We start from the raw sequence: 17,377 nt of genomic DNA, 5'->3' as shown, positions 1-17,377 counted from the left end.
CTCGCGATCCGCACGCAGTCGCCACATCAAATATCGACCGTTTGCATTAAAAAAAATGTGTTTTAAAAATGTTACCAAGTGGGAGTACCTCTTTAAGTAATGATGTAAATTTTTACATTTGATTAAGAAAACATCAGTATTTCTTACCAGTTACTTATTTATGAACATATTTGGATTATTGCCTTTTTTGGTTTTACTCAATGTCATAACTCTCTATTCAAGGGCCAGTTATGCTAACTTTTGATGATTTTTTTCACCAATTTTGATTTTAATATAAACCATAATTTCTTGTTCTACTCCCCAAAACATATTAATATAAACAATATTCAGCTTATCAAGTCACCCTCTACATGAGTATATTGTATTTATTGTCGACAAGTTAATTCTGGTCCAGACTAGAATTCAAATGTAAACAAAAACAGTGCATATTACACATGTAGATGCTTGGTTGACGAGCTCAATGGTGGGTGTTTCAACATGCTAAAGATGAAGTAGAAAAACTTGCAATTGACATTTAAAATAAAAACATGGTTGGTGGGAAGTTTTATTTCAGTATGATCCATCATAAAACAGCAAAATTCAGAAAATCGTGTGTGATTTTTGAAAGTGAGAAAAAAATGTTCAGATGGGTCAGAGGGTTTTTAAATAGGGTAGGTCAAGGTTACTGGAAAAACACTTTTTTGTTTGAGCTGATGTCATAGAATGGTCACTATTGGTATTATACAAAGCTGTCTCTAATATTTGTGATCAATAGCAAGCTTTTTTGACTTAAGTGTTTCTTCAAGAAACATGTGTGTATTTTTTTCTTTCCCTCAAGCTGGATTGTCTATTAATTTAACTTTTAATATCTTTTCCAGTATTTTTATTCTCTCAGCAAAAAAGTTTCTTGTCCTTCTCCAAAACTTTTGTATTTTGCTTGTCAACTGCCTTGACAAGTGCAATGTCAATTGTCATTGTTGTTGATGCCTACTAAATTTTAATCCAAACCAGTATTCTTTTATCAATATTAACATTGCACACTGTTCTTAATGTATTTGTACTGGCAAGGCTGACATTTTGTATTTTAACAAGAGGCTGTACTTGTTCTGTCAAACAAAAAATGCAGAAAATTAATGAAAAATTGTACATCTGTTGTCACTTAATAATGTTGAAATCCATAAAGGATTGGGGAAAGTACTCCTTAATGCCGATTTGATAAATGAAGTTTTCAAATTTCAACATAAATTTATTGTTTTGCTTCAGTAGTTTGAAAATGAAATCAAGGAAAAAGCTGAAAATAGAAAAACTGAACTAGTTTTATATCATCCACAGGTTTTGATTTTGAATTTGCTACCTCTACATATATGGACTATGGCTGATTTGAACCTTTTCACAAAATTAATTCTAATGCAATCATGATTCATGATTACTTGATAGTAATTTTCTCATGTATAAAAAAACAGCAGAAAAAATGTGGTGAAATTCAGAATTTCATTTCAGTTCATGTGATCAAATGAATTAAAGAAAAGATCCTACCAGCACATTAAGTTATCATGGAGGGATTTCACTGTTATTGTATATGATGACATGTCCTATGAGATTAAAACATTTGTATGGAAATCTGTAGTTTCAAATATGGCAAAGACTCACTGAAGCAAAGAAATGTTTGATTTACTTCATTCCACCGTCACCAGCTGTGCAGGGGATCATCAGTGAAAAAACTCTGCTGAAACCATCACAATGCAGTCTTTGTATTAAAACTATTCACTGCTGATTGAAATTCAGCGTTTTAAATTTTTTTTTTTTCTGCCAATCAGAGACCTTCCACAATATGGACATAAACAGTGGCAATCTTACTTTGGACGTACATTTGATGTCTACACCAAACTATGGAAATTCCAACAACAAAACAGGTGAGTTGGATTAACCTGATCCTATACACCAAGGTAGGTTACTACACCCATCCCATGAGTCATTGCACCCACCCCTATTATTCATAATAGTATATACCCTATGACAGTCCATTTCACTGCGATATTGTACATAAATGTAAATGCACTATTATAGAACAGCTATGCCATCAAAATGCAGGTTACTCAAAACTCTAGCGTGATAAATTTTACATTAATTCATCATGAGGTTGACAGCAATGTCAATGAGCATAGATCATTTTCATAATTATTCAAATTGACATTGTACTGCATACTTGTATCCCTTGGCAGTACTGATGAAATTATGTCGCAGGGCTGTAATGTTGCATTTCTCACAATTTACATGCACGTGTGGTCGGACTCTTACATAAAGACTTGATATACCGTAACTTTGGAAATGATACATGTATTCATATGTTGTCGTGCATTACTGCAACAGTTTATATTGAACAAGAGTAGATACTAATACTTTCATGGTAAATCTCTTTGTAATTTTCTAACAATATTGTCATAGTCCCTCATGTATTTCAAGATTCCATTCTGGACAATTGCCATATCCGTCCAAAATAAACCCCACATTGGCAAGGCTGAAAAATTATTGGTCCACACTACAATTTTACACATCAACATAATCCTAAGGGGTCCAGTTTCTTCAGAAAGCTATAGGAAGGTCCTCTTAAGAAATTTGTAGTTTTTATGACAAATCGGGCCCAGTACTCTTCAGGTAGACCACCTGCCTGGCTTAATCAGGATTCTATTTTGTACGATATTCAATATCCATCCCTCTTTTATCACTCTCACTTTTGTAATATCTAGTACTTTCACCTTTCTTGAAACCTCTTGGAACTCTTCTGTATTCACTCAAAGGCAATACTACCATTCTTCTGCAAGAAATCTTACTTTCAGACTCTCATCCTGTTGCTGATGATGGCAATTCTGCCCAACTGTCCCTGGAAAAAATCACACTTGCATTCTGTCTCAGATGTTGCCCCTACTCCCATTCTGTCCATTATGATGTCCCAGCTCCACGGTCCACGGTGATGTCGACCCCGCTGTTGTCCTTCTGACATGTATCAGTGATTGAACTGTCTCTGACAATGTCTTGAGATACTTGTCCAATTGTAAATCTGTAAACTTGTCCCAAACTTGAACTTTTGGAAGTGCCCTTAAGAATGTCAGTACAATTGAGTTGTCCCAGATGATGATCGCACATCTCTCATTCAGCACTGACCAGGTTTAAAACATGAAATGGCGGCATCTGGAGCCAACATATAACATACAGCGACTAAAAACAAGAGTATTGACATTCGAGTTGAATACATTACCACCAAATACAGTACTTTCTCTGAAAACATGTGCTTCCTTTTCAAACTTTTATCCAAATTATAGCAGAACAATATAGTAAAAAAGGCAAAGGCATGAAGATTGAAAAGTGTAACATGGAATGAATGTCCATACATAAATGTGAAGGAAATCATAGATTGATTCCACCATGCAAACCTAAGGTGACAAGGTTAACAGCAAATCCCTGGTTCTCCAAGTATGTCAATAGAAATCTGATATCTTAATGTAAATTGCAATCACAAAACCTGTCATACAGCAAGCCTGATATCATTTGTAGTGACTGTACTTGTCTGCATACAATTGAAATATCTTTCCGTCAGTAAGCAGGGTCATTTCAAGCATTTTATACAGTGTTGAAGAAATTAAAGCGTATTTTAGTTTAACATCTGAATTGGAAATATTTAAATGAATCATAACAACACTGCCATCTAGCATTCTATGGATGAAATTTAGATTATCTTAACAGAAGAGGATTATGAAGTATTAGTAATATCATGAGAAATGTACTCTTTAGCAATATGGTGTTCTTTATGTTAACTCTTATGAGGTTTATTTTGCCCTTTGATTTTTCTGATGAAGTAAAATTAAATAATGGCTTCTACTTGAAAAAAGCGCCCAGCCTGTATTATCCTGTCATTAATGTCAGTAAGCTTTGTCCTCCGCAGACTAGAATCGACAAAACCATATGTGTTGCATCCATTTTACTTTACCATCATTCATTCTATATTTGTTTGGAATGTGAGCAAAGTTGAGTGTTGTGGTGAAAGGTGAAATGACTTTGCTATTTCCTTTAATATGCAGTGTTCATGTTTTTAATGGCACATTCAGTATCCTACAGAGACAGAATGAACTCTGGCAAACGGCCCAGCCTTTCATGATTGGCTCTCTCTTCTAGACAATGCAGAAAAGAAAACTTTTCTGACAGAAATGTCGAATATCAGATAAGCAGGTTTGCACATGAATTTTTATCAAACTTGAAATGAATATTTACAATTACGGTAAAATCCATCAGTTCTCGAAAAATTAAAAAAACTAAATAACCAGCCTTATCAAAATCAGATGTTTTGAATGAACCTGCGGTGAAATAAAGGAAAATTCTAATATTTTACAAATTCTTGAACAAGATATGTACACCATTTTCGCAATCAGACTCTACTGTGCAGGTCATATTCTAGCACAAAGGAAAGTAACTTTAAAAGGGCCAGTAGCTGTGACTGTAATGATTTTTTTTTTCACAATATTTTTCTTTGTCAATTGTAAGGTCTTGTTCTACCCCCAACAGCATGTAAAACATCTTCTATCAACACCTTGTCAACCACAATGTCTACATGTGTAAAATGTATTGATATTGTTTACATTTGAATTGTAGTCTGGACCTGAATTCACTTGTCAACGATAACAATGCAGTAAGTTTATGCATTTACAGACTGAGTTCAACAGGCTGAATATTTGTATCTCACTATGCTTTTGGGAGTATATTAAGAAACCGATATTTGACATTAAAATAAAAAATAGTCAAAAACATCATCAAATGTTACAGCTACTGTCCCTTTAATATGCAATTTTAGAGTTGTGTCATGGCCGTGGTAAAGTGCAGTAAACAAGACGGCTGTTATACAGTATCTATGATACTGTGTATCAACCGATCAGTGTCATCCATAGCACAGCTAAAGTACCTATTAGGCTTTCAGTTTACAATTATACCAAACTACAATGACCGATTACGTCAAGATAAATTAGTATTAATGTTTCAGCGATCCAAATTTAGATAAATTGTAACTCATATGGATCGGCTGTAATGTACATGATGTATGGTGCATACAGGTAATTGCTCTATTATTTTCCCCAGAAATCATTCAGGATAGATGAAATACAGTATTTACCATAAAAATAAAAACAAAAGAAGCTTCAATGGATGCACAGCTTCTTTCGACTCTAAATGTATTATTAACATTTTGGTAATTTAATAAAAATAATAGCAACAAAATAATTTCAAGTTTACCCCAGAATTTGTGTTTTACTTTTTTGTAAAGATCACAGCAGATCAATAAATGCTGCAAATGATGCACTTACGTGTATTTTCATAAACATAGGATGACAATAAAATATTCAACTGCTCAATTGATATCAATAATTTAGAAAAGTCAAAACATACAGCTTCTATCCCTTTGTAACACACTTGTGAATAGTGCTCCATTGTCCAAGCTCAAAGTATACACACAAAACGTGCTCTATACCGGCATTCTAATTCATGGCACAAAATACACTTTATTTTTCAATTCATGCCAAAACACTCATACAAATATTTTATCAGTGAATAATGTTCTTAAAAAATATTAGCATATTCACTCAGATAAAAAACATGAGGTTACACATAGATTCTTGGGCATGCTGACACATACACATGCAGGCATACATGCACACACAAACACACACATACACTGTCAATACACAGCTGTGCAGGTAAAAACAGGTATATATCCATATATCCACAGAGTTACAGAAATTTTAATACAGATATGAATAGACCAAGGTGAAATCAAAACTGAGTGGTAAATTTGATACATGTATATCCTTGAAACTTATATTTTTATGTTAATTGAAATAATTTTGCTCTCTAAACTCTGTTTAAAATTCCTGACAGTCTGAGGCAGATACAAAATATCTTTGAAATCCCCTTTGTCATTTGAAAATATGTTACAATTGTAGCTTTGCTATGTGTACATTAGATGTTAAGAATACACACAAATGATAAATGACGCGCTTGGCATTTCAGTGTTTATTTTGATTTTCATTCTTTTTCAAATTTCATGAGATACAAAATTTTTTTGCAAAAAGCTGTGCTTGAGAGTATGTAGCAAACAGTATCTTGGATTTCACTGACTGTAAGATATGGCAATTAAATCATTTTGACTCACAATTTTAAAGTTCTGTGATTTTTATCGACCTCATTCGGTTGTGTTCACCAACAGAAAAGATAGCTCCTACATAGCAAACTAAATCAGTTCAGTTTCAAGCAATGATACTCAGCTGAATTGGGAAATTCTTATTCTGTTGGCAAAAACCGAAGCTTTTAATTTAATAGCCAGAAGCAATAGTTACATTATCAAATTATTGCAACTTGCCATGTAATTATACAACAGAGGCCCAGTGCATTCAAAATGGAATTATTTTATGAGATCGGCATGGCAACACTTCATTTTGATTCTAGATTTTGATGATAAGATAGTGGCTATATCATTCAGGCTAGATTTTTGTTCAGATATCTCTGATATTTCTTCATGAATTATTTTGTTGTTCTGGTCAATATTTGTCTGTGTTTGTCCATAGGATAGGCTTAAACTTACACATATCCATGGAAACCAAAGGGCTATTCCATAAATAACTGACATAAATTAGCATTGAGGGTAAGGTGTGGAGATATAGCTGATTGTAGCAGAAATGAGTCAGTTCAATATTTCAAACCTTAGATTTTGATGATAAGATAGTGGCTATATCATTCAGGCTAGATTTTTGTTCAGATATCTCTGATATTTCTTCATGAATTATTTTGTTGTTCTGGTCAATATTTGTCTGTGTTTGTCCATAGGACAGGCTTAAACTTACACATATCCATGGAAACCAAAGGGCTATTCCATAAATCACTGACATAAATTAGCATTAAGGGTAAGGTGTGGAGATATAGCTGATTGTAGCAGAAATGAGTCAGTTCAATATTTCAAACCTTGAACGCCAATTGAATTTATCCTGGGGGCTAAGTGATGTCACCCATTGGTCCGTACAAAGCAATCAAGTTTAAACCTAGCCTCCAGCTACAAGAGTTGTGGATTAATACTGGTACTTATATTGTAAATTTTCCAACAATGCAATTTTTTTCACTTTTAACATATATGTCTATTCCAATCCACTAAATGATAAATAATTGCTTTTTAAATCTGATACGTGCATGTATGATTTAATGACTAAGTTTTTTGCTTTGTGTTAATATGAAAGTTCCATTGGAAAGCTGTTACATTTAAAATCAGTGTATGCTTTTGCTGTGGTAGAGATTCAGAGATTAGTAGCTTTGTAACCTGTGATGGTAAAGATTGGTAAGTTCTCATATGTCTACTGTATTTAGGTAAATATCAATTCCTCAATAACATCTGGTTTCGTATTTACTCACTCAATTTTATTATTTATACATTGAAAACGGAAGCAGTTCCACAAGTTTGTTTTGAAGTTTTCCAATACAGCTGTAAAAACATATTTATTCAGTAAATGATAAAAGAGGGTAAAATTATAGTCATACCTGTGAGTTAGAAAGTTATTTGACTCAGAGCTATTGCTTTGATGGTTTTGGTGAAGACACATATCATAGAGGCAATATTATCTCTGCAAGCATACTCCGATATCTGATACTTACTATATCAGACTTGCTGATCAATATCTGTAATAACAGCTTGGAAATAATCAAACCAGTTATAGATCGTATGGTTGTAGATATCACGCTCGACATAGTGAATTTAGGTGAATTGAAAATCTTAACAGATGTTTACCACTCCACATACTACATATTTAATAAAAATCACTGAAAAAATAATAAATATGGGTTTCGTGTTTCTGATTATTAATTTCTTACATCGTATACCATTTTATGTTCTACTTGCAGTGTGAATAAAATATTAAACAGCATTACAGACTTCCACATTGAATAAGTAGATGTAAGACATGAGTTTGAATTAGCAACAGTGTCTACATGTAGATAAGGCACATGTGGAAGTACATGACATTTTACTTTCAGCGAGATATGAAAAGGATTACAGTGTATTGAAAGTCATAAATTCAAAGCAGAAAATTAAACTTGCTGAGACATATTACTGAGTAATGTGTATTCGGTTGTCAGCTCATACATAGTTGAACACATGTATCATCCAATTTTGTACAAGACTGTCTATTTCCATCTCATATTGCTTGTGGGATATTTTACTTTTCAAATTATTACATCAGGGAATCATTTTGTCATATTGCTAGCGCAGCTGGTATGGTTATTTATAGTTCAGTATGTGGTATTGATCAAAAGGAACGTATTCAATGTGGCATTATTTGAATTCAGGAAAGTTGACTGAACAAGTGATTTACAAGCAGAGAAATTACTCACTTTAAGGTGGAGCTGCATGTTGCCAACACAGTTTTTTTTTTCAAAGCAATATGTCTTATCAAAGATGACACGGAAACCCCCTCATACTATATATTTTCAAAAAGCAGAGACTCTGAAGTTTAGTATGGTAGCAGTAGTTTACTCAAAGGATGAAGTGGGTGTATATTTGGGGTAAAAAACCTCAATTTTGGAATTCATTATAAAAATTAATTTAAGTAAAAAACTTGACGCTTTTTTCTGAAATGTGATATATAACTTGAAAGAAGAGTAGAAGAGTATATGTAGATAAAAAGGACTGTTTTATTTGGCATTATCTATCCTCATTCTAAAATGGCAAGGGTTTAAAGATTGAAATTCAAAAAATTTGATTAAAATCATGATAAGCAAAATAAAAATGCCTCTTATTCAAAATGTAAGAACTTTATTGCCAAACAAAATGGTCGTTTTGTTATATTGCATTTAAAGAACATAATGTGAAAATTTCAGAAAATTTTACCCAGGCAGAGTGGAGTTAAATTCTTTGGAAATTTCGAAATTGGGAGGAAAAAGAAGCCAGGAAATTGAGTGATTTGCATACATTTGCATAAATCAACACTTCTTTTTATCACGCAACTTTCGACTGCATGACAAGCTACAAGGGGAACCCAACCAATATTTTAATCTTGGGTTAACAAATTAATGAAAATTGAATAAAATATTTGCAAAAAAGTGATTTTTGAGCAAAATATGCTGCGTTGGGTGCAGCGCCCCCTTAAATGAAGAAAATGTCAGGGAATGGCAAAATAAGATAATTTCAATCAAATAATTATTTCAGTACTTAAGAATATTCTCTATATTGAAAGAAAAGTCGTGGATGGAACTTCAGAAATTTCCAGATCAAATGTTCAGTTTGTGATAATGTGCCAGACACTACACCAGATATTCAACAGATTTGTCATTTTATTCCTGTACTTCTGTTTTGTGGCAACCATTGAATTGAGACTCCTCTTCAAGTACCATGAACTCTAAATATTTATCTGCCAAAGATGAATCAATTCTTCTATGTTACCTAAAGTGGCAATCCCACTTGGTAACATTTTTAAAGCACATTTTTTTTATGCCAATGGGCGATATTTGACGTGGCGACTGCGCGCGGATCACGAGATATTGATAAAAACATGTCCTCAAAAAAGTAAAAGTTTGAATTCCGGTGGCCCACCTAAATTCAGCTTCCGAACGTCGAACGTTCGGCACTGGGGCCATTGTCAACTAAGCTATGGAGTACGAGTCTACGCTAACGCTGCTGTACGCCACAGTACCACTTGCGTCGGTGATCGGTCATGCCCGGTGGGGGAAAGTCGAGTCTTACTGACTCGGAGAAAAAACGGAAAACAAAGTTTGCTGATTCCACCAGAATTCGCATAGGTCACTAGCACAGATACGTGCGGTTGATACATAGCGGCCACCGCGTGGTATGCACAGACGCATACCGCGCGCGCGGCGTACTGTGTGGCAGACGACAAAATGTAGTCATCGGAGGCGGCTAATATTTGACACGTAAAAACTGTTTATGCGATATTGGTTAAAAATATAGTACAACTGATTTAGAATAATGAAAACGACAAAAACTAAGGAGAAGTTTTACAAAACTTACCTGAGGTAATGGCATAATGCTGTATATAGGCCTAAAGTCTTTGCAGTGGGAAGTAAATTAATTTCGTCGTTCGAACTTATTGTAGACTCCCTAGAATATCGTCAATCAGCACAACAACAAACCTTCAGGGGTTTTCGGGTCAAAATCAGAAAAGATCGTAAAACTTCGGGATGTGAAAAATACGCTCGGGAAATGACATGTTTTTATCGATATCTCGCGATCCGCGCGCAGTCGCCATATCAAATATCGACCGTTGGCATTAAAAAATGTGTTTTAAAAATGTTACCAAGTGGGAGTGCCTCTTTAAATTACAGGGAATTATAGCTTTCTGTAAGGATCACGCTGTGTTATTTTAAATAGCTGTACTGTACATATAGCATAATATTAATATGGAGATGTTTACATGTACGCAACGACATAAAAAAAAGCTTGCATTATTACCACATAGAGTAGCAAATCATTGCAATTTGTACGATATTTATTTTTCAGAATACCAGAAAATGTTTTTTACAAGTTTAACTTTGCCAATGAAGTAAGACATATAATGAAATCAGTTTATTAGTACGGTACTGTGAAGAAAAAAAATTTAGACTTGTGGAAAATTTTCAATGAAGTCTGCAAGATTAATAGGCTCATTTATTAAACAGTTTTTGATAGTTACATGTATTTGTGCCATCTTGACCTTTGATTCGGCAATACGGTGGCAGAATTTCAAAGAGAATGCATCCTATGTAATTTATACCTTAATTAACCTGTTCTCACCATTGCCTGTAAAAAGGTCCACAATCACCATTGATAACAATGGGTTAAGGTTAAACCATGGTGGCAAAAGGGTTAAAAACATTCAAATACATGTATTGCAAAATCCACAGTGTAATGAGATCTTGTCTACGGTGGTATTTGTCTGTTACACTGAACTAGCTTGTCACAAACTTCTCAAAAGTGTTGCAGGCTATGACACAAGTTTTAACTTACAAATAGGCATTTGCGACATGTTGACATTCTAATTGGAAACGTGTGCATGCGTCTTCAACTCTCTCCAGAGGCGTATTTTAGTGATACCTTCAGCAATTTTCTACCCTTGCAGTTTCATTCACATTGGACATAAACGACCGTCGACACACTTCAATTCACATCTGCACATAAATTTGTTGCATGATATGTTACAATATGGCTGACAATGAGAATGCAATTTGTATATGCACACTAAACCATATACTTCTTTCATCTCAAAGGATTTCATTTTCCTATGCTTAAATGTATGCCTATGTTAAAATGTACAATAAATTTACTCGTAATATAGACTAGTGGCATGAAATTATTGCGGTATGAACAAGAGAATAATGACACACAGGTGAAATTATTTGCTTTCCAAAGATACAATTAGTGATATCTGTAATAGTATATTAAATGAAAAAATGCATTTATGTTTTGAAATTGTAAAATTCAATTTCACAGTATACTTTTAATTGTAGTACGTGTGATACATATCAACACAATTATATATATATATATATATATATATATATATATATATATATATATATATATATATATATATATATATATATATATATATATATATATATTATATATACTGTATATATAGTCATACTAGCATGATGCCAATGTTTCAAATGCGCTGTGTACATAAGATTGACAAAGATTTAGCCTATGGTAGTTTGTTACATACTAACCTGATTTCCCAGGATGGCAATATCATGTAGAAATTCCTCTACAATTTTTCCGCAGACTTTTTCAGTTTTTCCCGAAGTACTTACGATTACGTATGTCTTTTGACATCACTCTGTGGATCAATTAACCCCATTTCCCTGCGTGTATGTCTTGGTTACACTTTCATAAACAATTGACAATGGACCACTGGCACTTGCGTGAAAAGGTTAATCGAAGTCTTTTTCCTTTCAAAAAGTTGAAATATCAAATAATAGAGATTGCGTGATACACAGTTTTCTATTTCTTGTGCGTTTAGTTTTACCTGTCTTGAGGGGCAACAAATAGAACTTTCCTCCCTGTACAACACATTGAGAGATTGTGCATTCATCAATTTTATGTTCAGAGCGTCTTGCAAACTTAGCCATTTTGGATCAGTTCATGCATTTCTGAATTTAAGTTCTCATTGATTCCTTCATGTAGTGGTATGTGTGTGGCTGCATGTCTGCTGGTATTTACAGCAAGTATGTACTAGTATGGGATTTACCTGTGTACAAATTTACCAAGAATATCAAATTGTTGTTTTCAAGTGTTTGTATATGCTACATGGAAACCTAGTTGTGCTACCCTAGGTCAGTCTAGAATGGATACAATCGTAAGATATCATTACATACCCAGTGCAGTACATTCAAAATATCCATGAAATAATCATAAGATATCAGTACATACCCAGTGCAGTACATTCAAAATATCCATGAAATAATCATAAGATATCAGTACATACCCAGTGCAGTACATTCAAAATATTAAATAATTATAAGATATCGACACATATAAGGTGCAAAACATTCAAAATATCCATAATATGAAAGATATAATCTCTCCTAGAATTTCGATTGGCAGTGTAGCAACCAGCTTGCTGTTGGCAATAATAAATTACTTCAGCGCTGACACAGAGACATTTCAAAAGATATCTTCAGTTCGTACCGTGTACAAGGAATTTCTTTGTATTAGAAAAACATTCACTGATCCTTAGCCCTAAAAGTTATCCGTTAATAGTTTTCTGGCATGTCTTTGGAACACTAGCATTCTTACATGGCATTTGGTCTTTCTGCATATTTCATTTTATATATTCATTTGTTACATCTTGTTGCATATCCATTCAAACTATGTTTGCCTGGATTATTCAGGACACTTCATTTATCAACTTAGTATGTCTGCAGATTTATCGTCGTTCAACTTTTGTCCATGCTCGCACACATGTAACGTGATCTTATTTCAATAATTTCTCATTTCTACCAAGAGAGCAGAGGAAAGTGGATGTTATTTCAACAAACCCATCAAATGTTTTACTAGAGTTGCATGACAGGTCTGTGTATGCTATATGCAAATTTACCCTACCACCTGTTCATCTGTAAACTGACTCCAGACTTCAGTGCTGGCATGGAATTTTATTCCGTGAATAACATATCATACACAACAATATTTACCTACAATTATCATCACATGGTTTGTCATTAATAATAACTTTCAAATTTCTTCCCACAATTTATGCATTTTACATGACCCTTACCTTTTCTAGATCTAATTTGTCATACAGTATATGATTTATCATTTCGATTTTGATGCAGGTCCATAAATCTGTCACATTCATGTTGGCATGGCTATTGATTTTTGCAAGAGAAATCACCCTTTCCGCCATCTGTCCGCAAAATTTGCAACACTTGAAGCAATATACTGTCACATCTAGCTGATAGAACAGAGTCTCTGCAGAGATGTAAAGCTAGTGTCGTGAATCATTGATGCGTATACCGCTTGCACTAATCAAGTCACTTGCTATTCTGTGGTTTTGTGTCACACTTCACTTCATATCGTCTGATCATTTGCATTCAGCAGACCGCTCCTCTCTGCTGATTGACTCCCCCTTGCTTGTCTTTTCCATGATCCTGCACACAGTTGACAGTTTTTATCCGCAGTGCATCGTGTCTGCTCATGACTTATTTCAAGATCCGGGCATGTTGTACATTTTTTTGCATGGAGAGGGACTATTTGTACATCACCATCAAAATGAACATCTCAAATTGTGCTGATTCTTTGTTGCAAACTTGAAACGTATCCTCAAAAGATCAAGGTTGAAATCTTCATCAACCACTTTTAGTATATTTCCATTAAAGACCAAAGCTGCATTGTACTGGTATTTCAATTTATGAAAGTCAAAACAGCTGCTTTTGACAGAAGACAAGCACCATCTGTACTGAATTATGGATTTGCTTCAAAACAAGTCGCTGAAAATTCAATATTCTGTCCAAATTTTTGTGTACTTCACCATTTCAACTCCAATCACCACACTTACTGTATGCTCAGGAGAAGACAGAGAGTGCAAAACATTTTAAATTTTAACCCTATGAGTGCCATAGTCAGTTTTTGTTCCCTTTATTGAATATACCCAAGTCAAATTTTTTCAGACTTTTGCCAAAATTTTGATAAAACACTGCAGCAAATGAGATGTGATATCCACTTGGTCAAAAATTATCAAAAAAGTTACAAAAAATTCCTAAAAATTGGTAAAATGTTGCACAAAACTTTTGGTGGGAAAATTGCAGTTCTCGAAGGGTTGATTGTTTTCGGGAAATTTAATAGTTTGCAAAATACTTTTTTTCCACATGCTGTAATCAAATCTCTGATCCGATAAGCCATTCTCACAATTCTGTCTTCTTTTGCCAAGCTTTCTTCTGTTTACAGCCCTGTAGCTTTCTTTATGTCGAAATGCTATGACCTGGTATGATTGTCAACAAGTTGTTAGTCCCCACGGACACCGTCGGGGGGACTTGAAGTTATAGGTTTGGTCATGTCCGTGCGTGCGTGCATCCGTCCGTCCGTGCGTCCGTCCGTCCGTTCACGCAGATATCTCAGACATGCCCTGGTCAATTTCTTTCAAACTTTGCACAAGGATAGTACCCTACCCCATACAGATGCACGTCGATTTGTTTCACAATGCGATCAAATTTGGCTGTGTTAGAGGACTTTTTAGTTTACACCTCCATAGACTCCCATGTATAAGTCAGTTCTCCATAGACTCCCATGTATAAGGCCAAGAAAAATAAAAATTTAGTTTCTCATCGTATTCATATTGCAAAAAGGATGCAGTGACACAGTTTTTAGTCCCCACGGATGAAGTCAAGGGGGCTTATGGATTGGGTCATGTCCGTCCGTTCGTCCATCCATTCGTCCATCAGTTCACGCAGATATCTCAGATATTTTGACAACATGTCACGTGACCTCGGTGACCTTTGACCTCAAATATACATATTTGTCCATAACTCAGTAACCACAAGTGCTACACCCTTCATATATGGTATGATGGGACACCTTATGACGCCACATATTGTACCTCATTAATTATGCACATATCTAATTTTGAGCGAGCCAATAGAGCTAGAGGTCTGATTTTTGGTATATAGGGATAACTTAGCAATACAATATTTTTTTGACAAAAAGTCACGTGACCTTGGTGAAATATACATATTTGTCCAAAACTCAGTAACCACAAGTGGTACACCCTTCGTATTTGGTATGTTGGGAGACCTTATGACGCCACATACTGTACCTCATTAATTATGTGCATATCTAATTCTGAGCAAGCCAATAGAGCTGGATGTCTAATTTTAGTCCCCACGGACACCGTCCGGGGGGACTTATAGGTTTGGTCATGTCCGTGCGTGCGTGTGTGCGTGCGTGCGTCAGTGCGTGCGTCCATCCGTCCGTCCGTTCACGCAGATATCTCAGAGATGCCTGGAGCGATTTCATTCAAACTTGGTACAAGGATTACTTCATATGTCATACAGATGCACGTCGATTTGTTTTGTGGTACGATCCAATATGGCTGCCAGGCGGCCATTTTATTACGATTTTTTCATGTACAGAGCCATAACTCAGGCATGTTTCAACTGATTTTATTCAAAGTTGGTACAAAGACATTGACCAATGTCATAGATATGCTTGTCAATTTTTTTGTGATATGATCCAATATGGCCGCCGTGCGGCCATTTTGTTACAATTTTTTCATGTACAGAGCCATAACTCAGGCATATCTCAACCGATTTTATTAAAACTTGGTACAAGGACATTGACCTATGTCATACATATGCACGTCAACTTATTTTGTGATACAATCCAATATGGTCGCCAGGTGGCCATTTTATTATGATTTTTTCATGTACAGAGTCATCACTCAGGCTTGTTTCAACAGATTTTATTCAAAGTTGGTACAAGGACATTGACCAATGTCATAGCTATGCACATTGATTTGTTTGTGATACGATCCAATATGGCCGCTGTGTGGCCATTTTATTACGTTTTTTCATGTCAAGAACCATAACTCAGACATGTATCAAGCGAATTTATTCAAAGTTGGTACAAGGACATTGACCAATGTCATACATATGCACCTGAATTTGTTTTGTGATACGATCCAATGTGGCTGCTGTGTGGCCATTTTGTTATGATTTTTTCATGTACAACGCCATAACTCAGGCATATCTCAACCGATTTTAATCAAAGTTGGTACAAGGACATTGACCTATGTCATACATATGCACATTGATTTGTTTGTGATACAATCCAATATTGCCGCCGTGTGGCAATTTTATTACCATTTTCATGTCTTGAACTACAACTCAGACATGTATCAAGCGAATTTATTCAAAAGTATTTTTATCACAGACCTAATGAAGAGGACTCTATCCTCTCTGAGGACCTGTAATCAAAGTACCAATTAACAAGTGGGGACTGTGTCATCAACGATGACTTGTTGGTATATAGGGATAACTATAGGATAGAAGTTTTTTGACAAAATGTCATGTGACCTCGATGACCTTTTACCTAAAATATACATTTATGTCAATAAATAAGTAACCACAAGTGCTATGTCCTTTATATTTAGTAGGATGGGAGACCTTATGACAACACACGCTTTACCTCATTAATTATGCACACATCTAATTCTGGGCAAGCGAATAGAGCTAGAGGTCTGATTTTTGGCATATAGGGATTAATTAGCAATACAATTTTTTTTTTTCAAAATGCCACGTGACCTCGATGACCTTTGACCTTGATTATACATATATATGCATAACTCAGTAACCACAAGTTTTATACCCTCCAATTTTGATAGGATATTAGACCTTAAGATGTCACATCTTGTACCTCATTTATTATGCACATATGTATTTCATGGCTGGCCAATACAGCTAGAGGTCTGATCTTTTTTCCCGATTTAGAACCATAACTTTGACATGCCTCATGTGTTTCAAATTGGGAACAACGACATAGACCTATGTGCCCATAGATCTCAACATATACACTCCAGTGATACTTCTTAATGACCACATTTCCCTGCCCCATCAAGACTAATACTCCTATTACAAGTGGGGACTATGTCATTGTCAATGACTTGTTTTAAAAACTACTGAAAACTCTTTTTGAAATGACCCTTTCAATGTAAGGCATGTATCATTATTTTATATACTGGTAGTATCAGTTTGATAAAAATATTTTCTGTCATCATTTTATGTTTACCATCATAGAGAATGTCATATTTATATCTTTTACAAGTTTTTGAATTCATCAAGTCATGAGTTGACTTCGGAAAGCAAACCCTGCAGTCAGTTTGTGTCCTAT

General features: G+C 34.8%; 1 protein-coding gene across 1 annotated transcript in view; it reads left to right on the top strand.

The window, feature by feature from the left end:
- LOC139152554 (protein SCAI-like) overlaps positions 1-17,377 on the top strand; it is a 60,735-nt gene that overhangs the window by 11,634 nt on the left and 31,724 nt on the right. Inside the window, exon 2 of the mRNA XM_070725766.1 lies at positions 1,797-1,892. Coding sequence (XP_070581867.1) covers positions 1,797-1,892 — 96 coding nt within the window. The remainder of the gene's footprint in view (positions 1-1,796; positions 1,893-17,377) is intronic.

The sequence above is a fragment of the Ptychodera flava genome, chromosome 16, assembly GCF_041260155.1.
Source record: "Ptychodera flava strain L36383 chromosome 16, AS_Pfla_20210202, whole genome shotgun sequence".
NCBI classification, from domain to species: domain Eukaryota; kingdom Metazoa; phylum Hemichordata; class Enteropneusta; family Ptychoderidae; genus Ptychodera; species Ptychodera flava.
Note: the sequence above shows the minus strand (reverse complement) of the source record. Positions and strands in the feature narration are given on the sequence as shown.